The sequence below is a fragment of the Acanthaster planci genome, linkage group LG10 (genome assembly GCF_054643075.1).
Source record: "Acanthaster planci isolate LZ-2023a linkage group LG10, COTS_SCS, whole genome shotgun sequence".
In the NCBI taxonomy this organism is placed as follows: Eukaryota; Metazoa; Echinodermata; class Asteroidea; order Valvatida; family Acanthasteridae; genus Acanthaster; species Acanthaster planci.
The window spans coordinates 16539141-16561615 of NC_141786.1; the positions used below are offsets into that span (position 1 = coordinate 16539141).

At 44.8% G+C, this 22475-nt stretch overlaps 1 protein-coding gene across 1 annotated transcript; it reads left to right on the top strand.

The window, feature by feature from the left end:
• The first annotated feature begins 333 nt into the window (after nucleotides 1-333).
• Nucleotides 334-16912, top strand: LOC110988187 (uncharacterized). The gene is made up of 3 exons (XM_022251490.2): nucleotides 334-1667; nucleotides 13405-13850; nucleotides 14611-16912. Exons 1-3 carry the CDS (start codon nucleotides 1256-1258, stop codon nucleotides 14824-14826), a joined length of 1074 nt encoding a protein of 357 aa, XP_022107182.2. The 5' UTR covers nucleotides 334-1255; the 3' UTR covers nucleotides 14827-16912.
• Nucleotides 16913-22475: the final 5563 nt, after the last annotated feature.

The following is a 22475-nucleotide window of genomic DNA, read 5'->3' on the forward strand; positions in this document are numbered from 1 at the left end:
AAGAGGTCCGTCAAATTGACTTAACACCAGCGGCATATCCTGCTTTAGGTGTGGAGGTGGAATTGGAAGCGAATACAGCGGCCCAGACACCCTCCCCCCACTGGATACGCCACTAGTTTAAAATTTCCTGCCACAACGTTCACTCACAAGCTACCACACGTGAAAAATTGAGGCGTTCCATCGGGGTTCATCTTATGAAAAGTATAAACCGACTGGTGATGATTTTTATTCTTTTCATGATTTGGTTCGAGTACAGGAAAACGCACTCGCCATTATGTAAAATTCCTTCCCGCACTTAAAGAATCCAACCTTAATTCTACTGCCGGGTTTTGAAAGTAAGCTTCCATCTTGAAGCGCGCCCCCAAGATTTGCTCACGGTCTCACAGGTCTGGAGAATGTTCTCCTTGAAGTTGTGCTGGGAAAATATGCCAGCCCAGTCGCCAGGGTGGATAAGTAGCCGATGATTGGTCTCTTGATTGGAGTGTTAGGAGTGGTGACCACGACCAGCCCACCACGGGAGGCCTTCTTGGAGAGAGTCGCTAAGCGGAAAGTGGTCACAGCTTATGGCTACAGCTGCTATACACTGACTGCCGGATAACAATAAGTACGAATTCGGTGCTTAGCAGGTAGCGGGCCGTAGTCGAAGCTTGTAAGCAGGGTTTCGCGAATCGAACCGTTCGCGTCTCCATTCCGGGTCGCATAATCGGTGCCGTTAAGTGTCGAGTGTAGCTACCGGAGCGGTGGGGGTCTTCTCCCCGGCGAGATTGCGACAGTATGCGGTGTGCTCAGTTATTTTGCCCCAGCGCACACCACTGTTAGACCTGGAACTCTACATGCGCTCTTCTCACAATTGTTCCAAGTGCACACTTAGGCAAGAAACTTCACACGCTCGCTTCACAAAACTCATTGCAGATAAAGGAAGGCTGCACTTCGAGCAGAGTGGTGTAACTGACTTCCTACCCAGAGCCGCTTCAGCTGTGATAATTTGCGTTTCAGGATGATCGCCGTGCCCAATTGTACTCCTTTGAACTGCAAATTCATTGCGTGTTTCCTTTCGTGAAGATAGAAATTCCGTCGAAAGATCAATTTGATAAGCCTAGTTCGTACAATCGACTTATTTTCACTATTTTCATATCTTTGCTTGGCTCTGGAAGCGACAGTCTTTCAAGATTTCTATGTGGTAGTAGCTGATATCACATACAAACTTAGAGGAGACTCCGTGAAACTACGGACTTTGTGGAGAATTAAGGGTGATATGAACGCTGTAGCGAGCATGTACGACTTCACCGGTCGTGCGGGACCGTTCGGCGTGGCGCTCATGGACACGGCGCGGGGCAATCCGCTGCTCTTGCCTGCCGCCTACCCGGTGGGATTGCCACATCTCTCCAGCGGAGCGCAGCGGAGATCACCGCCGTCCGCTTCCGCGCTCCTCCCCGCCGCATCGTCGGCCGCGTCCTCGGCCAAGAGGACCGGGTTTTCCATCGAGGACATTCTGCAGCATCATCCGTCCTCCAGGGAGCCGGGAGCGAGCGCCGGCAGCGGTGACAGCCGGCGAGTCCGCCGGGAGAACACACCCAAGCACGGCGCCGCCTCAGAGGGAGCCAAGTGCATCTTATCACCGAGGTTACTACAAACGTCAGCCGCACGAACGTTCTTTCGTCTTAATGGTAAAGAACTGTTGTCATTCTTTTAGTGATAGCTTGTTATTTCGACATTTCACTTTGTCGAGGCCGTGAATCGACCTCCATTACTAACATCAGCCTTACCCCCTAAGGTGTATGTAAAATCAGATTGGAATTGGAGGGTTGAAGATGTTGGGTTAAATTAGTATCCAAACATCAAAAATCATAGCAAACTTTCCAATTTGACAACGATTGCTGTAGGATACTTGTGATGATAATCGTCTGTCATAATTGCTATTACAAATCCAAATCTGTTCTCGAATGTGTAGTGGGATAAACCAGGGACTCGAGACATGTATATCAAGGATGTCAAAGCGGAAAGTGTTTACAAGGAATGTACTACCTCACTCTATAGCAGTGTGCACTCGACCTCTTGTTCAAAAATCAGTCGACAACTAAGCCCAGAAAACTTGAACCGACAACTAAGTCAAATTGGTCGAATGTATACAGTGGTAATGTCATATCCTGCGTTTTTGTTTCAGAGAAACACACACTGATGGTTTGAAGTCGTGCAAACTACCGGGAAACTTCCTTTGATAATTTTTTTCTGCAAAGTGCTACATAGATTTGCCGTTTCACACAATACCATCTCCTCTAGTCACAAAAAAGTTTAAGGTCTCGCTTGAAAATGCAAGTATACTGCTTGGATTGCAGAGAGCAAATGTTCTTGGTTTATTAGTGCGAAATACTAGATTAAATGTTGGAAGAATCTTTCAACAAATACATCGAAGTTGATGTACAACTGCGTGACATTTCCTTTTCGAGAAGACCTGGATTTCGGGCTGCGTTCTGCGGAGGCTTGTACGAAAATTGAACCGTAGCGTGTAAAGGTAATCGTGCATTCTTGGGGAAATTTTATGTCCTTGAGTCCTCATTCAACATGAGCCTCCCGTGGGGCGAAGTGTCACAAGTCGTTAGGACTATGATACCGGCAAGGCGTACATACATTCATGAGCACTCTCAAAGGGTCTTTCCTTTTAAGGGCATGGGGGTCTCACACGGGAGGAAGACACTTTAACTATCGTGGCGGCCAACTCGCCCCAGAAATTTCCGAAGGGTTTGAATCGGTCATCCGATGACGCACACCGAAAACGAAAGAAGGTTCGGGAAAACTGCAGCACTATTCAACTCAATAATTGGAAGATTATCAGAAATTATACCATATTGTTGGCCCCCTCGAATGACAACACTTGAAAAGAAATTTTGGAGCGAATTGAAAATGTTTGCCTTACTTAAATTCAAAGTGATTATCATCGATTTAAAGTGGAATAGTGTCAAACTGAAGGGTCTTTCTTACGTTTGTATTTCCTACGTGTGTCATGTTTTTTACAATAGATGATGAAAAAAAGTCAAACAAACTAAAGTAGTGTCCATTCTTAAAATATTGTATGTCCGATATTTTTTGGCGTGATTTCGTCTTTAGAGAACGACGAATCATGAAGCTCCAAACATAAAGAAAGGAAGTACGAAGTGCAACTCGGTCGTTACACAGAAGAACCCACCAATCATCTCAAAGAAAGGCATGAGGGTTTGTAGTACGAGTCCGGGCGACAGGTCTACCAAAATAGTAAAATTTGAATAAAATGTTTCGTTTGAGTAACTGGGCTTTTGTTTTGAGAGTAAATGGCGCACTCTGAGTCACGAAAAGGACGCGCAAAACAAAACCAAATAAGCCATGCATGACAGAGGGATTTCCCATATTTTTGTAATAAGGCCAATTGTGTCCCAAGTCCCGCAGTCTTCTACGTAACTCAGGTAACACAGCTTCGATACTTCAGTTTCATTCCCGTTACTTCATTTTGCATAATTTAGTTTAGGGACTCAGAAAACAGCCTGACGTCGAAACTGCTATTCAATTCTAACGGACAAAGCGACTTACAATCCCTGCTGAGAGAGGTCTGACTGATTTCGTCAAATGCACTCCGCATCAACTTTACCCCACAAAACGGCGTCCCTAACCTGAGTCACAGTATTGGCAGCAAAACCTGATGCAGGATTTGTGTAGAGGTGTTCCGGATTGTTTCTCAAATCAAAAACTAATTTTGGAGAATAGGTGACAGCCATGTCGCAAATGAGGCGCACTGAACATTGAAAGCGCCCCTACTGTCAATTCTCCCTTCGGTTCAGAAAAGCAAATGCTGATTGTGACGTTAACTTTTGTCTGGAATTGAAAAAGAAAGTTCAAAAATTCAGTTTGTCAGCTCAACTTTAAAAAAAAAATACAAATCATTCAGGGAGCTGATTTCGAACCGGTGACTTCCCAAACTTTTTGTCGGTGTCATGGAACGATCGGACCTCTGCGAATTCCGGCCTCTTTTCGCTGAAGCTGGGAGACATGCGCAAAATACGGCCGCTGATTTTCGAATTATTGAAGTATCGTGTTATAGCGCGGCTTGCAAAAGCTGTATGGTGGAGACTCGTGCAATTATTGTGGTCCAACTCGCTCACGGGCAATGATAACATACGTGCAAATGGGACAATCTACATGTATTCCTGCAAGCCGTATCTTTTCTATATCGGATTAATGAAGAAAATCTACCCCTAGTGTTTTATTTACAGGCTAATGTAACTAAAATGGATGTTCTGGCCGATCAGCAACGGATAGCAGAAAAATTGCCAAGATTTGGCCAAGTCTTATTGTAATTCAACTCTTGGAGTCAGAGGGAAGCGAGATTCCAACCACGAATAAGGGAAATATTCGGGCTTTGTTGTTAAAGGAAAGGTAGCGTTTAATAACCACGACTGTTTGGTTATTTTGGGCAGATTTCAGCCGATGTTAAGAAAGCATTTGTCTGCGAGTATAACAGTGATTCATTTTCAACTGGCGAGATGCTACCTTCTTCAACTGCATCCAAACTCCTTATATCATTTATTATGCGAGCTCTACCATTGGTCAAATCTTTGTTATATTAGGGAATGCAATTAAAAAGTTATAGCTAAGAAAACTGATTAAAAAAATCCAGATTAAGTTCGTGTCCCACCTTAGTACTACATTTTAGGTCACGTGAAATTCTCTGACCATGTTTTCTCACCAGTGCCTTTTCACTATTGGTCGGCTGTTCGGAGCACGCGTGCTCACTTCGTGTTGGGAAAACCTCAGGCCTGGAGTCGTCAGAAATTGTGATTAATTTGCTCCGCCGGGAAGCGGATTTTTCTTTACTCGAACCCCCGAGGTAAGAGTGAACAGGTGTTTCTCAATCTTACCCTCCTGTCACGCGTCCCGAAACAATGATTAATTAATCTCATTAGCGCTTCCAGCACGCAGGACAATGGTGACCCTGAAACAATAGGCCTGTGACGGCGGAGCAATATATTTTTTAATCACTATTTTATTTTAAATCAGGATCGATTTCGGCAATAAAACAACCCGAGGTTGTCTCGTGCCGCGCGAGACGATGACCGCGCAGCGGCGCCTTTGTCGAGCCGGTCAGGGTTTGGGGGCAAACGCAGCCTAATTCGGGCCGAGGTACCTGCTTTGACTCGACAGCAGTGGCGTGAGCAGAGAGCGCCTAAAGAAGAAGAAGAGATGGGAACACGACGCACCTGAAATAACTGGGCCTGGGCCACGTGATCCCTGCTTGGACAATTCAGCGGGCGTCTAGCGTCGCGGTAAAGGAGCAGCACTTGGACCAATCACAGTGGGCTTTTGATGCTGTGTCAATTATAACTTTCGTGTATTTGAATGGTGTTAGTAGATTGAGGAAACTTTGAGCGATACTAAAAATGTCAACTGTGTGTCACTGTAACTTAGTTGTGGGCCAGAGGAAATCCAGCTTTCTCAGTGGTCTAAGAAAGATTGATGCGATGGTGTCATTAGGCTGTGCGTAAACTCACCGGAATTTTATAGAATCAGACTATTAAAATTATAGCAGATTCTCACGTAACGGTATTCTTTGGAAACTGAGCGGATTACATGCGTACGGTGTACCTTGCATGACATCTCAATTTAAAAGCAAGGGGTTCTTCACGGAAATCTTGGCAACAGATTGTACGCGAACAAATATATCCCCGGTTCTTACATCGAGCATCCTTACTGATGCAATCCTGCAGTGAGATACGGTATCACATCATTAATCTGTCGACTCAAAATTTGAAGGAAACAAAGTTACCGACAAACAAGGGACGCATTCAAGGTTACGTGTTTCGACAGTTGATCCTTCATCGTTTTTCCGTCGTGATGTCGCCACAGCAGTCGAATCCTTTAAAATTTCTGCTCCCACTATACGTGTCTTTGCGTGGTATCCATCTTGCAGGGTAGTTTTTTGTTTCTCAGGGAAGTCTCCTTTGTGCACACCCTTTGGGACAAAAGTACCGGCCTGCAAGATGGCGGCCATGCAAACCCTTAATAAGAGTGTAACGGGAATCGTGATCAAGCATACTTGATGAATGGTTAACTGGTTTCACTGTGTTTGCTCGAGCGTCGCTATAAGGGGGGGGTGAGTTGCAACACAGCGCCGATTAGTAAGTTTTATCGGAAACTCACAATGTCCTCAGAGGGATCAGGAAGGGATCACGTGTCAGATAAGGGAATCATTTACTCCATCGTCAAAGTTCACAACTGCACAGTGCAGTGATGTATTCGAGTCCATCACAGGTCCCTTCAAATGTCCCTTCACAAGACCAGTCACAAGCCCCTTCACAAGTCCCTTCACAGGGTCAGTCCTTTAATAACAGGGTGAACAACGACAAAGTAATGCTTTTGTCACAGCTCATTTGAATAGCCTGTGAATTGGCTGAAGACTGAATAACTTGTGGACTTGTGATGGACTTTAAGGGACTTGCAGGGACCTGTGACGGACTCGAGTAAAACACTGGCGCCCTGGGTGCTCGCGAAATTTATTTGCGGGGGTGAGCAGAGATTTGGGTGAATAATCGGGACCGAAAGCACAACAGAAACCGGCGCTGATTATAAATATCCACAGTGGCTCCGGTTACGTGTGAAAATGAAATCAGAGAGTCTAATGTTGTTACAGTTGCGACCCTCGATGGAGGACGGGCAAGAAGATCTATGGCCTTGTCAGACGATGCAGATATCTTACACTTAGTTAGTTGGGTTTGGTTTTCAGATAAGTCGCACTAATAGCAAGTAAGTTTTAAAATTTACGCACGCACGCGACGTTTGTAACGTGCATGACGGCCGCGTGCTGTGAACTTTCACACTGGTCCTCTCAGCCACCTGCTAGAATGCTAAATTTGGTAGAGTGCTAGTCTGTGATTGGCTAAACCACTCAACGGCCACAGGGTTCCGAGAAAAAAAAATTCGAACTGAAATCGAATAGGCATTACAGTCAACTCTATAAAAGTCAACTGCTATAAAAGGAACGGAAAACAATTAAAAACTAAATCATTCAAGAAAATTGGGATTCTGAAACTTTGCTCTCTCTCTATAACAATACTGTGTTGAAACATCTCTCTTTATATCGAGAGTCAACGCTAGTCGTTTCCAATCACTTGAAGTTAGCACAGGGATTCAGATTTAAACAATCAATGAAAATAAAGGGTTTTGTGTTTTTTTCTAAAGCAAACAAAAATATGAACGAAATAATCCTTATATTGTTTTTGGTGAGATCTTGTCATAAAGGAAAGAAACACACACAGAAATGGGCACAATATAACGAATACTGTGGGGAACCTTGCGCATCTTATGGAGAATGTGACAAGCTCTCCAAATATCACCGACTTCAAGTTTCAAACAGTGAGATTTTTTAAGTATCCAGTCTCATGTGGAATGTAGAAGTGATGCTCTGATATCCACTAAGATATCTGTAACCGACTACGAAAGGCCAGGTGCCATTTTTGGGACGGGTGCCTACAAGCAAACACCGTGTACACCCGAGGGAAATATCCTCAACTACGAGAAAAAAAGACCTTAGTTTAAACAACGCCTATAAATAGACGTTGTGACTGTTATTCTGACGATATTTCATTGCGCATTCCTGTTTCCGGATTGGCACGTTTCCCTCAAAGCTAAGGGCTATTTGGCCAGGAAGTTTAGCCGTACTTTCCGGTGCGCGCGGTGGCAATGGGGAAACAGACGGTCACCGAGTTTCCACGAAACAAAGGAGGACCGTTTGGCACTGGTTATTTTTGGTGCCACGAGCGAAGTTTAAAATACCTGCGCATGACTAACACGGGGAAGGTTTCACTTTGACCTGTCATTCCAATGGAGAGACCGCGGAAGAATATGTTTCCGTTTCTTCCTGTGGTATAACATTCTCCCACTTTACAGCTGGGGGCAGCAAACCGACCATCCAAAAGAGGGGAATGTCCCCTGAGTCCTTTATTGCACAATTGTTACAGGCTGTTATACATGTAAATGCATATACATGTATAGCACAATTTACTGTTTCAAAGCCAACATAAAACCAACAGCGTTCATATAAACGAGAAAGAGATGTCTAGCATACAGTTCTGGATTCTTATTTAGATTGGAATCAGAAATATGAAAAAAAAATACTAGCACTTGTCTCTCTTGACTTATATTTGAAATTTATGTTCAATTTGTGGCTCCTCTTCTTTCCATTTTTGTGATTGTAGATCTGGTTTTTTTCACTTTCGATGGGCACCAGCTCAAACTGAGGGCTTCCTTATGCTCGGTGCGAAGCGGGTCATGCAAGACAAAAAAGCAAAACCAGAAAATCGCGCGCTTAATTCGAAAAAGCTGCACATATTCCAAACGTAAAGCAATGTTGCCGAGAATACTTCGACACTTTTGTAATTTGGGCTGCTGCAAATAAGCCTTTTGAGAGTTAACTTTGACCCAAATCTGGCACAGTGAGTTCATTAAATTCACGTGAGCATAACAACTTGAATTCCCCTTACTAAAACCACTGTTGCTATACCTCGTGATTCGGGGCAAGCTTTTGCTTAGTTACATAAGAGACGCCTTGCAACAATACACTGTTCTCAATGGATAAGGAGGGCATAAAGGAACCAGTCCATTCCAGGGATACAAAAATATTTTCGCCGAGGGTAAATTTGTGGGTATTTTTTGGAAATGACTTTACTCCAAGACTTTTCTTAGGAATGAGGCGAAATGTTTGGGCTTCTTCACGTGCAGATCTTCTGCACCTCAAGCATGTCGCATGTTACGAGAACGGCGCGTCCAAATGTGACGCGTTACAGCCTATTTCTAGCAGCAAGATGAAAACTCCCAACCATCACGACTCTTTTCAAGCGATGAGGGGGTGCTTCTGCTCAAGGTGGATACCGGTACATAAAAGTGCTTACTGAAATTATGACAATTGAACTTGACGAGAGACGATTATTATTCAGGGTGATTGTACATGCATACCGAGTTTCAGGAAGACCACATTCTAAGGAGAGGGGTGGAATCTGCCCCCTCCCATTTCCAGGCAGTGAAATTATGGTCTGATAAAACCCGTCTCTTACAGTGTAGTTCGACAACCAGAATTAGAAACCATTACTGCTGTGGCACGGGGCTCGTGGACAGGTGGTACGCGCGCGTTACATGCCTCTTCGACCAATAGGGTGTCGCGATTTGCTAAATGCACGCGCGCGTCCAGCAGAAGAATGCGCGTGTGAGCACGGTGCTACCCCGGCTATGGCGTCTAATCAGATTAGTCTATAGCTTAGGGTTTTAAAAAATGCTATTCATTTCTGGATTATTTTCATCACCATTTAGTCTTTTTATTGATGTTCAAAATTTAGTGTAATACTGGCTCTGCCTGCAAGGCGCCATCGGTGATCTGGGTAGAGAGAATTTACGTCGAAATTTCTGAATTTTGCAACAAGTTCCACATTTCCGCATTCTCTTTACTGTTTTAAACAAGATTTTGAGTCTATGCGTCTTCCATCTGCCTGTGAAACTGAAAGAAGAATATGCCAGAATTGAAATTGAAAGCCGAATTGAAACTCGTGGCACAACAGTGTCACAATCGGTGATCGGTATTATTCTGTTTCGTCTTCTCAAATGGCAAAGTTGAATGCAGCGCGTTGTAGAGATGGGTCGAAGACCGATTAAAATGAAGACTGCAGATATCTGACAAACGGAAACACTGAGCTCCGCATAAATAACTTCCTCCATTAAGACGCATTAATCGCACTCGCTGAAGGATCGGGTTGTCGGCCGGAATTCCAAGCCCCGGTCGGGGGTGCGACTCTCCAGCAATTTTAATGGAGTGCCTTCGATTATGAGCGTCCCGCCTGCCCGCCCAGCACGGACGCGCAGCGCGCTAAGTGCCGGGCGGAGCTGTCCCGCCGGTGCGCACTGTTGGCGTGGTCTACGGCATTCATTGGAAACTGTTTGTACAAGCGGAGACCATCAAGGCCAACTTTATAACATTGCTTTATCTCTGAGCCTATTTGCATGATCTTGCACCAAGAAGTAAAAGTCACGAGATGCATTCAATAAGCCCTTTTTCGACTTAAATTTGAATGAAATCTGGTACACTGAGTTTATCTGATTCCATATAAACGTAACAATTTGAATTCCCCAGACTAAAGACACTGTTGCCCTACCTCGTGATTCGGGGCAAGCTTTAGCATTGCGACCCCCATCTCTGGAATGGACTGGTTCCTTTGTGCCCCTCTTATCCATTAATTAAAAACAGTTTATTAATGTAAAGGCTTGCCCGAATCTCCAGGCATCTCTTATGTAACTAAGCAAAAGCTTGCCCGAATCATGAGGCATAGCAACAGTGTATTTAGTATGGAGATTTCAAATTATGTTCACGTGAATAAAAAGAAGTCAGTGTTCCAGATTTTATTCAAATTTAACTCGCAAAAGGCTTATTTACCGATGTCAAATAGAAGTCTTCTGTGCCAATGTTGGCCCTAGCAACTTGTGCATGTACTAGTTATTTCCTTCCGCTAATCTGTAAAAAAAAGTGCTTAACACTTTATCCATCATTACTTTTTCAAAATGTAGTGTCTCCGTTCTTATGCTATGTCCTGCCGCTGTGTTTTTCTGTGATTTTTGTTTCAATTTACCTGAATCTGGTTGATTTTATTCGTCCGTCGAAGTGAACAGTGCGCGGCTTGCCAGCGATGATCGTTCAGACAGAACTAGCTGGACCCCAATATGCTAAATCCTCTAGCGATCACTTACTGACACTGCGTGATTGCTGGGTCAAAGACAAGTCGATAAGTACTTTCTAACAAGCTAAACGATGTGGCTGTTCCCAACCATCATTTCAGATTGGTTATATCGCCCGTACCAGCTTTTTTGTCGTCCTTGCTGATCAGCAAGCCACAATGACATCAGCAATTCCATCTTCCTCTCTGGGACACTTTTTTTGAACGCAACTATCTCTGCGTGAGAGAGCGATTGTTTTTTTTTTTTCACCGCGCGCTCCCGATGTTTTTTTCTTCCCTCGGTAAGAGGGCGATAATTTGACCCAGCCTTCACGATGCGGGTCGCCCGAGACAATCTGGCCTTCACCTCGGGAAGGGGTCGAGCCGGGCCGGCCGGGGCTGGGCGAGAGAAGACAGCGGGACGAGCTTGTCGTGCAGGTAATCCGCGCATGTGCCAACGGCCGCTTACATTCGGCTTTCAAAAGCTACAGCACCGATGGCGAAAGGGCTTTCTCCGCAAGGCGAGAAATCTGCACGACAAACAACAAATGTATTGACACCTAAACACACAAAGCTGGTCTTTATGTTCTTATCCCTGTATCGTTCCTATTATGCTCAAAACAATTCCAGAAATTTTCAATAATTTTTTTTGGGGGGGCTTCAAGTTTAAAGTTTTCATTTTCAGTGATGTAATTTATTACCAAACACTTACTCAAGTAAATTTTTCAAAAGCGAAATTGAATGAATTGACTGCTCAGAGTTATCAAATACAAATCAGGCAAACAAAGGAACAGAAACAAGCATGTTAAAAATAAAACAACCCCCAAAAAAACCACTAACTGTGGAAACAAAAGAGTAGAAAAAGACACAATAAAACAACAACGAAGACAAAATAAAACAAAGACCCCCCCGGAATAAACAAACAAAACCGGAAAAAATCAGTCTGGTTTTTTTGGGGGGGGCAGAATGAGTTTTTCATATAGGAAAAGGGGTCCCTAAAATCATTTAATTTTCACAAACAAGCTAAACGCATGGTGCATGTTCCAGTAACAAGTTTGTCGGCTGCATCAAGAAATAAGTGTTAGGGAGTTTTGATTGAAGTAGCCATCACTAAAACATAAAAACCACATACAAATGTCAAATAAAAGAAAATGTTCTTTTTGGGGGGAGATCACACTACAGTAACAACAAGGCACGCCATAAGATATTTGATAACGATAACTACATCAACATCAAATCATAAAATGTTCCATGGTTCGGTTTTGACAACAGAAACAAACAAGAAAACAAATATTTTTAAAAGATAGCTCATAATAAATGAGCTCTTTGTGTTAGGTCAGTCAAATTTATGAGTTATGAGTCTTACGGTGGGAAGCGTTTCATAGCTGTCGTAAATAAACGTCTGCACACTAAACAGGACGTGCAGCAATGGGTCGTTTTTGGCTGTTTTTAATTAAAGTACATTCCATCGACTGGAGTGATTAGGGGAACTTTGTTGGACAGAGTTTATAGAAGTGTGGTTCATATCCAAAGGAATTGACGAGTTAAGTTGACATAGTGACAGTGCGCTGTGGAGTGGCTAGACGTGCTTCCGACAACCCCTCCTAGGTTCGTTAATAATCGGAGGTGTTACACAAGGGTCCCTTAACTGGGTACAGAATGGCTCAGATTCGAACCAAATGTTCCATTACACACTTCTACAAGAAACTGTCGACCTTCTTCAAAAATAAACCTGTTCGGGTCACCAGCACTCTGGTAGGCCGACACTATCCTGATGGTTCACCCGGGACATTGTTTCCCCTTGTAAAGGCCTCGGCAGAGAGCGCGCCCTGCACGCGTCGCCACCCGTCAGCGGGATCGCGGACCGCAAAGCCGCCCGGGCCTGTCGCGCTGTTTTTCCCCCGGTGGTCCGGCCGTCAACTCACGGTGGATGGAGCAGTCAGCGTGCGGCCGGACTTTTTTTTGGGGGGGAGGGGGGGCGGCTTTTCTCTCTCTCCTCAGTAGCAGATCGGTAGCGGGCTGCACTTATTGTTTTTTAATGGCCCTGGGACGGTCCAGACGAGAATCGCTCCTGACAATAATGCGTTTTGAGGGAGCCAGCAAACCTGTTTGGGGTCCAGCTTGTATAAATATTTTTTGGGGGGAGCTGACTGTGTTTCTGACAAGCGGAAACGATGTGAATGTTGTTTATAACACAGACAATTTTGTCAGTTAATTCGGTCCAACTGTTACGCCGATGCCACGAGACAGGCAAGGGCGGCAGCAAGGTGCAAGTTCGTGGTGCATAAATAGTTACGCAAAATAAACAAGTCACAGAGTTTGAAGGTCAAAACACTAACCGATTCCACCTTGATAGATCCAACTCCGCGAACTCTTCTTGTTTAAATCGTTTCTGGCTTTACTTTTATTTTCACAGTGGTGTTGCTATAGTCCTTGTTCATGTTGAATTGAAAAAAAAAATGTTGAATTAAATGAATTAAAGTTAACATTTATTCTCGTATTGAAGTGTGCGCTCTTTTTCTGAATGTTCTTGGTTTGCAGAGAGTGAAACAAATGACAGATTTTACAAGTTTTGAACACGAACAAAAATCATTTGTCCATGAAGTTATTGTTCCTATCAGTCGCTTGCTAGTAATTCTATAATTGATGAAAGCATATGATTTTGGTGTTTCCGTGCTCCTTGTAGATCCCCTTCAACACCACTTCACCCCAAGTGCTTACCACAGTCACCACCACCCTGCAATCGGCAGCACCGGGGGTGTCTACGGCTCAGCGCCCGGCCACCACCACCACCACACCCCGCTCTCGCACGCCGCCGCCCTCAGCGTGCCCGTGCCAGTGCCGGTCTACCTGCGGGGCAAATCCCCCGGCGGCTCGCCGCACGACCCGTCGGCCGGCCCCGGTGGCGCCGCCGCCGGCGGCCTGGCTGGCGCCGCTGGCCGCTCGGCCAAGAAGTGTCGGCGGAGCCGCACCGTCTTCACCGAGCTGCAGCTGATGGGGCTGGAGAAGCGCTTCGAGCGGCAGAAGTACCTGTCCACGCCTGACCGGCTGGAGCTGGCGGACACCCTTGGACTGAGTCAGTTACAGGTCAAGACGTGGTATCAGAACCGCCGGATGAAATGGAAAAAGCAGGTAAGGATTAACCCCAAGATGCATTCGAATACTCGCTTCCCGTGCTGATAAAAGTGTTGACGTCTATTAGCAAATTGTATTGAAACAGCACAAGGTTATCCAATAAGGACTTTAGGCATTTTGTGCCTGGGACCCACCAATGGAATTGATGACCTACGAAAATCCCACAGTCTGTCATTAAAGTTCACTACTCGTGACAACACCAACAACCACGAACAAGGTTAAATAACGCTCAATGTCTCTCGTTGGACTTTTGATACAAATTCTGTCCTAGAACTTCTAATCAAAATGAAATGGAATGCCCCAACACACACGACTCTATGAAATTGGTGTGTCTCGGCCCGGTGTCCACGGAGTACCGGGGGGGGGGTCTATGTTCCAGTACAAGTGCTCTGTGTATACGCTGTTGTATGTACAAACGCAAATTCAAGTCATGTATCCGCCTTGAGCAGAATCACCCCCTCATCTGTTGAAAAGAGCCATGTTGGTCGGGAGTGTTCATAACTGCTGGTAGCGAGGCGATGCAAGTCCGCAAAGTGCTGTTCCCACCAAACGAGCCTCCGTTGCGGGGAAAATTGTGCCTTCTCTTGGTCCAGCTCTGGGCTCACGGTGAAAGGCTTGGAACCAAAAGCCCTTTTGTTTCAGGGCTTATCTGTTTTTTTTTTTTTTTTTTGATTTTTCTTTTATTTCACCCCTTCAGATTTTGTACATCATCAAGAAACTGTTTCCAATTTGTGTCTTTGATTTTTGCGCCCGGCAGGTTCTTCAAGGCGGCAGCCAGGAAGCGCCCACCAAGCCCAAAGGTCGGCCTAAAAAGACCGACTTCCAGGACCACGTGACGTCACCCTCCATGACGTCGCCGCCTGCGTCACCGCCTGCCTCGCCTACGTCATCTTGCTGTAGCGAATCACCGAGCGACCTGTCCCATGGTGCGCACGCGCAGGTCGAATGTGCACTCACGCCATTGGCGGACTAGTAAAAATATTAGGCCTAACAGGAGCGGATAGATCGAAGTCTGTACTACGAACAATTACAGAGTTGTTTGTTTCATAAAAGCCTCCTTAACTGGGGCACAATTTCCTCTTCTTCATTCAGAGAAACACTTAACAACCCTAATTTAGAGGAGGTGAGATTGTCTCATTCGTGCAGAGTTCTCAAACCGCATACCTCAGGGAAATGTGAAACGTTCCCCCAAAGGAAGATACATTATTTGATATTTCAGATGAGTTTTCTCGGAACGTTCATATTTCTGTTGAGTTTTCTCGGAACGATAACCAGTGACTGGGCACACTCTCAGCTGTTCCAGACGGAAAACGTTCCAGATGATTGCTGGCATGTCTGTCCCTACACGTGTAAGCTTTTATGCAAAACAGAGAGTGCGAAAAAGACGGATTTCAATATCGAGAAGAACATTATTGCATTCTTATGTACATCAACCAGTTTCGATGATCTCATTTGTCACTACGGCAGTTTGGATTTGATTTTCTTCTGTACTCTACGTACATGAAATCCTTCGTATCATTTGCCATGCTTGGGTTATTTTCTTTTTCGTATTTTGTCTTCTTTATAGCACTCAGCAATTGTAAATATTTTAAATGTATAAATTATGAATAAGTTTTGATATGTGGTAATAATGATTGCGAATGTTTGTAAAACACCCATTCCCCCAAACTTAGCAGGTATTACATCATAAGGAAACTTCATACACAGCCATTAAAAACCAGGCGTAAGTAGAAATTAAGGGTGTGCTTTAGAATTAACCCTAAAACGCCCAGAGGAACCCCCATTCTCGAAATTCTGTCCGATTTCATCACAGTGGCTTCTTCTGACAAGAACATTTTTTGGTAATTTCTTGTAATCATTTTGACGTCTTTTTTCTGAGACTGGACACTTGGTGAAAATATCCATTTTAAAGGCAGTCACCTGAAGCTTTTTACCTTTTCCATTCAGTTCAATTCACTGTAGTGAAGTTCGACCACCAGAAATAGAAGCCATTACTGCGGCAGGCACGACGCTCGTGGACAGATGGTACGCGCGCGTTTTACACGCCTCTTTGACCAATAGGGTGTCGTGATTTGCCAAGTGCACGCGCGCGTCAAGTTGAGGAATGTGCGTGTGAGCGCGGTGCCGCCGCAGTTGGGGCGTCTAGTTGGATTAGTCTATGAGAATAAATGCCTATGTGGTGGCTGACTGAACGGAAACTTCACACATGTACCCAACACAATTATGTACCGTATTCTTGTGTTTAACTTCAAGATTGAAAGAAAACATTAATTTGGCATTGGACCACCGAGATTTCGAATGGAGACAAACTCTCCCCCGGGAATGGTAAAAACACCGGCTTTAGGGGGAATTATTAAAATGATAAACCAGAGAAATACACGTTGCAATTACGGATCAAATAACAATTTCAAGGGCCAAGTTTGCCGCCCCTCCCCCATTGGAAGTTTCTCTTGTAGCCTTTTATAACATTTCTGATGAATTAGGGTACATTTTCGTTTTCATTACATATACTTTTGAGTGATAGGGAAACGAAATAAGGCAAATATTTGGTTTTGATTTATGTTCCATTTTATCTGCCGGGGGGGTCCCATATTGCCCCTCTCTCCTGGATCTGACCTTGGTACGCTGACGCTGTATCACATATTACGGGCGATTCACAGTACTGCGCCTTCAAGAGTTTGCAGTGTGTTGGCCAATCAAAACGCGCAAAATTTGTCGACCCTTTCCAAATGCGTACTGGGTCGACAGATTTCGCGCACTGTGATTGGCCAACGCTATGCAAACTCTTGGAGGCGCACTGTTGTGAAACGTCCGTATTATGTACGGTATTAAATTTCACCGGTTACATTCAGAAGGTAACCCAACACCGTCGAGCCAGTTAGAAGAAAAGTATTTTCTTAATTAAAAACTCTCCAGCTTTTGTGTGAAACTCGGAGGTTGGAGCCCAATATTTGTTGTTTTTCTGGTGTGTACAGTTTATGCAAACTGGGAGAACCAACAGCCGTAACCAAATTCTGGATATTTTCTTTGTCGTCTTTGACTTTCTGCCATAAATAAAGTTCTGCATGCTGATTTGAGTTTGTTTTACAAACCTGATGCGGACGTATAACAAAACCAGTCGATGGTTTCAAAGACTTGCGTGGACTTCCAAGCCCATACAGTGTTTTAACTCTATAAACTTCGGTTTTGGATGCAACCTTAGGTTAGAATTTATATTTAGTCGCAAAACAAAGGGGGACAGTCATATTATCAACAAAAAAAATCAACTTGACGGAAAAATTGTTACTGTGGACGTAAAAAGAGTAAAATTGCCCACTCGGAGTTGCTTAACTCTCAGCAACGAAGGAATGCCCGCATAATATGCCTCGAGCTGGGACAAGAGAGAGCTCTATTTTCTCAAGAAATGCATTCTTCACGCTCCCATCGCTGCCAACAAGATGACCACCCTCAACCAACGCGACTCTTTTCAACCGATAGGGGGCGCTTCTGCTCGAGGCAGATAGGGCATGTAAAAACAATATGTGAGCTTTTTCAAGAGATATCGAATTCAAACCCTGTTGCGTGTTTTAGGGGACTGGCTGTTCAGAATTTGGAAAATGTGCCAGCAATTGAACCGATTCAAAGTACTCTCTTTGCCCGCCTCTGCTGTGTTCTAAGCTCGGTCCTTTCACCAGATCTGCCTCCACTGGTTGTATTTTAAAACACACGGAGGGGGGAATTGAAAAAGGTGCTCTTCGACACCGGCAGACAATGGACCTTGCTTCGTGACCCAACGCACGGAAGTGTGTCAAGCGCCCCTCTATTAGATTAACCTTAAGCTGTGGACTTATTGCTTGGCCAAATCGAATTATTTGTCCACGGCCGTAACGACTGTGTTATGCCTTTTGTGTGTGGCACATATACCACCTTCTCTTTAATATAAAAAAAAAATCATAACATCCTGCCGTCGCGATTCACGTTTTACCACTGCGTAAGTAAACAACTTTTTCGCACATCACTTGAGTGTCTTTGTCGGGAAGAAGCATGAAGCTGGCGTGATATGAAAACCCTCTGCCCTCTTCGAGCTATGGGTGTATTGGACATGAGAGTCATTGGATCACTTCTGATGTCAATAGAACCTTGGCGTGGAGCCATCTTGCAGGGCCGTTCTTTTGTTCCACAGCGAAACCTCCTTTGTGCGTATCCTGTGAAACAAAGGCACTGGCCTGCAAGATGGCAGTCAAGCAAACCCTTTATACCACCGAATGATAAATCTTTTCACATTTTCTCTTCGCTGTGGTAATAGTGTGTCCGCGAGGGATGTTTCCGTTGGTTTATATATTCCAGAGCTGCACTGCAGAGTCCATGAAAAATTCTTCCCTAATACAGATAGGACAGCGTACAGGGGAAAAGACATGTCCTTTTCTATTGATTCGATTTCAATCAGAGGCGATTTGAACCGATTCGACTCAACTCGAACCTGGAAGACTTGAGAATTTAGAATCAAACTGAAATTCCCATGTTGGTGCTCAAACGTATACCTGCAATTAATCATTGCAATATTTATATTACATCACTAGGCCTAACAATTCCAAATATGAAACTTGACGTCAAGTTCCAACTTCCATTCCTGTGAGTAAATGCCTGCTTATTTATTAAAAACAATAAACTTCAACATTTATTATTCTCGCCGGTATAGTGATTTTTGAGCTTTGTGGTCTTTGTAGAAAACAAAAGGCTCTTTGGGATTTTACTCTGAGGAATACCATTTTTAGAACATGACTCGTTTTAACACAATGTGGGGAAGGCCATAAAGAACTTTGACTTTATTAACGTATTAAAGTGTGTCGTTATCCTGTTACCATCAAACCCTCCCTTAAACGACGCTGACAATCTTTAAGTATCGTCCACAATGGCTCCAAGGTAGACGGGGCTTGGCTTACAAATCTTCCCCGTTATGACATTTGGAGCAATCTAGAGCACTCGCCTCGTGTTTGTTTACCAAATTACACAGCATCTACTAAATCTATGAAATGAATATGGAGGGCAAATTAGGCAGTGACGCTTCACGTTTAGGTCTTTGCCGTTCTTCCATCGCGGCCGAGTCAGTTCGCATATCGCCGGCCGCGCTGACGGGAACATCACCCGACCTCGGTGAGCCCCACGGCGCAGGATTCTAGCCCGAACGTTTTACAATTTCCCTTTCGCGTTGTTGCGAATTGGTCCAAGGCGAAGTCGTCATTTTTTTGCCCTCCGTTCTCGGCCCGACCCAGTCGGAATTCCAGGTCATGACGAGCAGCGGTGATGCTTAGAATCAAGCCCCGCGTAATTACTGTCCGGCTGACATGAGACACGCATGCTCCTGCCCGTCAACGTCAAACACCCCGGTCAAGGGTATGATGCATTCATTGTGACCGAAATACTTTCGACAGGAAAAAGCATATCCACGCCTCTCCATTCTGGGAGAAGTACATTTGTACTCCTGCTTGTTCTGAGAAACCTGTTAATTCACTTTCAAGCACACGCCTGGGCCAAACATTACAAGAACTACACGATCATTTCACAAACACCCTTTCAATAGTCTTGCTCACTTCCATGGTCACTGTTCTCCATTTAGGCCCATCAGACAGAGCGAAATGTCACAGATGTTCGGTCCAGCCGGTCACACATCGATTCTTGGTTCTAGGTAAAAAAAAACAAAAACAAAAAAAAACACGGCTTTGGGTCTGGTAGACTTAATTTCAAAAGCTTAGGTTTCGGAATGGATAACTGCAGTGCTTGAATATCAACTAACGTTGGGCCTCCCAGTCAAATGGCCATGTTTCCCGGTCAAAACTGAAGAGGTTGCCGGCAGCTTTGATCGATGACGTAATAAGCGCATGTTCCTGAGGAGCACCTGGAATTGTCGACCTGGGCACTTTCCACTGCACACCAGCAGGACGTGATGGGTACAGCCGCAGACTCTGTCGACGCTTTTCAACATTTTCTACAGGTGTGGGGAGAGCATTTAGAGATCTATCCCCAAAGGCCGATTTCCTTCGCCTGTTCATTTTTACTTTAATGCAACAATATGATTACTCCCTTTCTGTTACGATTTCCAGCGTCTACAAATCCCCAATTTATTAAAACCTGAAGCATAAAACACTAATTACATTGAAATCCTTGAGCCTTTGATCCTTAACCCCACTCCCCAGTCTTCATGGCCCCAACTTTGATTGTGTGAGAACTTTCACACGTTGGCATTATCTGAAACGAAATTAAAGAAATTGAAGAGAGATTTCGCATAAAAGCTTCAATCCCTGCGCAACAGAGTAATATACAATCTTTAAAGAAGAAGCTCCGGACTTGAGTTTGCTTCTCTCCACCATCATTATTTTTTCTCCAAACTCTGAGAGTTACAAAAAAAGTGGGTCAACCACGACAGCTGCACAAACACATTTTCCAAACCACCAACCAGAAACAGCAACAAATTAGGCACGGGAAAACGAGGCTCGAAGGGGAAAGAAAAAAAAGGGGAAGAGAGCAGTTGTCAACGATCCCAGAGAAAGGCCAGGCTCTCGCGCTCAGGATCCGGTGTCGGGTAGGGAAAACAAGCCAACAGCTGAAACGGTTCCGGCCGCTGACAGGCGCGGTAACACTGCTCGCAACAGGTTCGCGGGGGTCGAGGTTGGCCGGGCCGACGGTTGTTGCGTGTCCGAATGTCGAACGGCTGTGAACTCGGCTGGGAACTCAGTCTATTTAGAGACAGTTCGAGGGCCAGAGGCCCACTCTTTTTCAACTGAGGGGGGCATGCCCCGTCCCTAATTTTTGACAATAAATGTTGACAATAGATGAACAATCCTTGGTCGGATTTTTCGACAATAAAACTGAAATACAGTAAAATAGGACACTCTATTGACATGACAAACTCGAGCTTGAAAAAGACTACTCATCAACCTTTTTCTATAAATGCCTCGAAAGTTTACCCTCTTAAAAGACATATCACGAAGTTTACTAACCGCGGTTAAGGTCATTAGTGGTCACTTACAGTGTGGTCACTTGTGCCATTTCGTCCAGCTTTTGGTCACGAGGGTCAAATTCAAAAGCGAATGCGGTTTTGTACTCTTTCAACATGATGTTGAGGAGAAAAATAATCAAAAGCCTTACGGTCCCGACATCTTTTTTTTCCCGTGTTGTTGTTGTCTACGGCTTTTGGTGCTAATATTTGATAAAATAATAGTAATAATAATTGAAAAAAATATAATGCGTCGTTTCCATAAAAAAATGATCAACGGCGCAGTACAAGGTAACGTAAAAATTAATTAATTTAAGAAATGAAAGGATAAGGATACATGAATAAGGATAAACGAATGAATGTCACCGCGCTAGTACCCAAACCGCAGTATGGGGATACGTCTGCCCTGCCAACAGGGAGAACCTAACCCTGCTGGCATCGGTGATGTCTCGATCTTTCCCGGGGACAGACGCCTCTAACCCTACCTACGATAAAAGAAAAGTAATTATATTAGACACAGTATACTGATTACTTTCTTTCCTACTCACCTATGAAGTAATTAAACAAAAAGTGGGGGAAGGTTGCCTCCTGCGTCGCTCCCCCCCCCATATGCCACTGAGCCCAGAGGTTCCGCCTGTTTACATGCCGAAGCAAAGAACACGTGTGAGTTGACAATAATACCTACAATTTTAGGTCAAATTACACACGGTGGATAGCGCCACCAGCTGATCGCCTTTTCCTCTTGCGCACGGGCGGCGCTGACCGTCAGACCACGCAACAGCCGTTGTGTCCCCCTACCGCCAACGAAGCCCTCTTCCTATAGTGATTGGCTCGGCTCGAGTGTCTCACACTCAGCCAATTGGTGACTAATTCCCAATCAGCGCGGCACCTGAACGTGTCAGGACCAATCAGCGGACGGGCCGGGGTCGGGGCCAGTTCTCCGTGCCGCGGCCCGCAGGGCCGGCGGGGGGCCCGGCCGCGCTCATCTCAATTACCACCTTATCGAATTAAGGCGGTATTCTCCAATTGGAGCGGCGTCGCGGTCATTACTATTACAAGTTCATCAATAACAACACTGGAACTGGCGGAAGCACTTAAACTCGCTGTTTTCCTCCAGAATTAAGCAGGCTCGTGTGTTTTGCAGATAGTCCCTGTGGTCAGCGCAGGCGTGGATCCTAGAATGAGGCGTGGATCCGAGGAGGTTTAAAAGTCAGTTCCCTCTCTTATTGCCATGGGGGGGGGGTACGTCTAAAAGTTACTATTGTCTCATTTGCTTGTGCGGATACGGACAAAACAAAGAGATGAAATGGCTTCACCAACGGTAACAAGTCCGTGTAGTAACACCCTGTTCAAATAAAACTTTTCCGAAACCCTAAGAAAGAGGTCTTGGATCCGCCCCTAAAGCGGATTACTTGTGGATGTTCCAGCGATTTTGTTTGCGTGTGTGTGTCAGACCGATTACAAGGCAACCCCACGAGGCTGATCATGATAGCATTAAGACTGGTTATCCGCCTCGATCAGAAGCTCCCCCTCATCGGTTGAAAAGAGCCACGTTGGTCAGGAGTGTTAATTGTTGGTAGCGATGCGACCGTAAACGCGTGCGTTTGAAACTCGTTCGTGAACCAGCGAACTTCAATTCCCACCAAAGG

Bases quoted from the DNA above. Each gene is read 5' to 3' on its own strand.
- LOC110988187 (XM_022251490.2), top strand. From the start codon at position 1,256: ATGAACGCTGTAGCGAGCATGTACGACTTCACCGGTCGTGCGGGACCG. The intron at 1,668-13,404 runs GTAAAGAACTGT...TGCTCCTTGTAG, and splicing joins AACGTTCTTTCGTCTTAATG to ATCCCCTTCAACACCACTTC. The intron at 13,851-14,610 runs GTAAGGATTAAC...TGCGCCCGGCAG, and splicing joins GGATGAAATGGAAAAAGCAG to GTTCTTCAAGGCGGCAGCCA.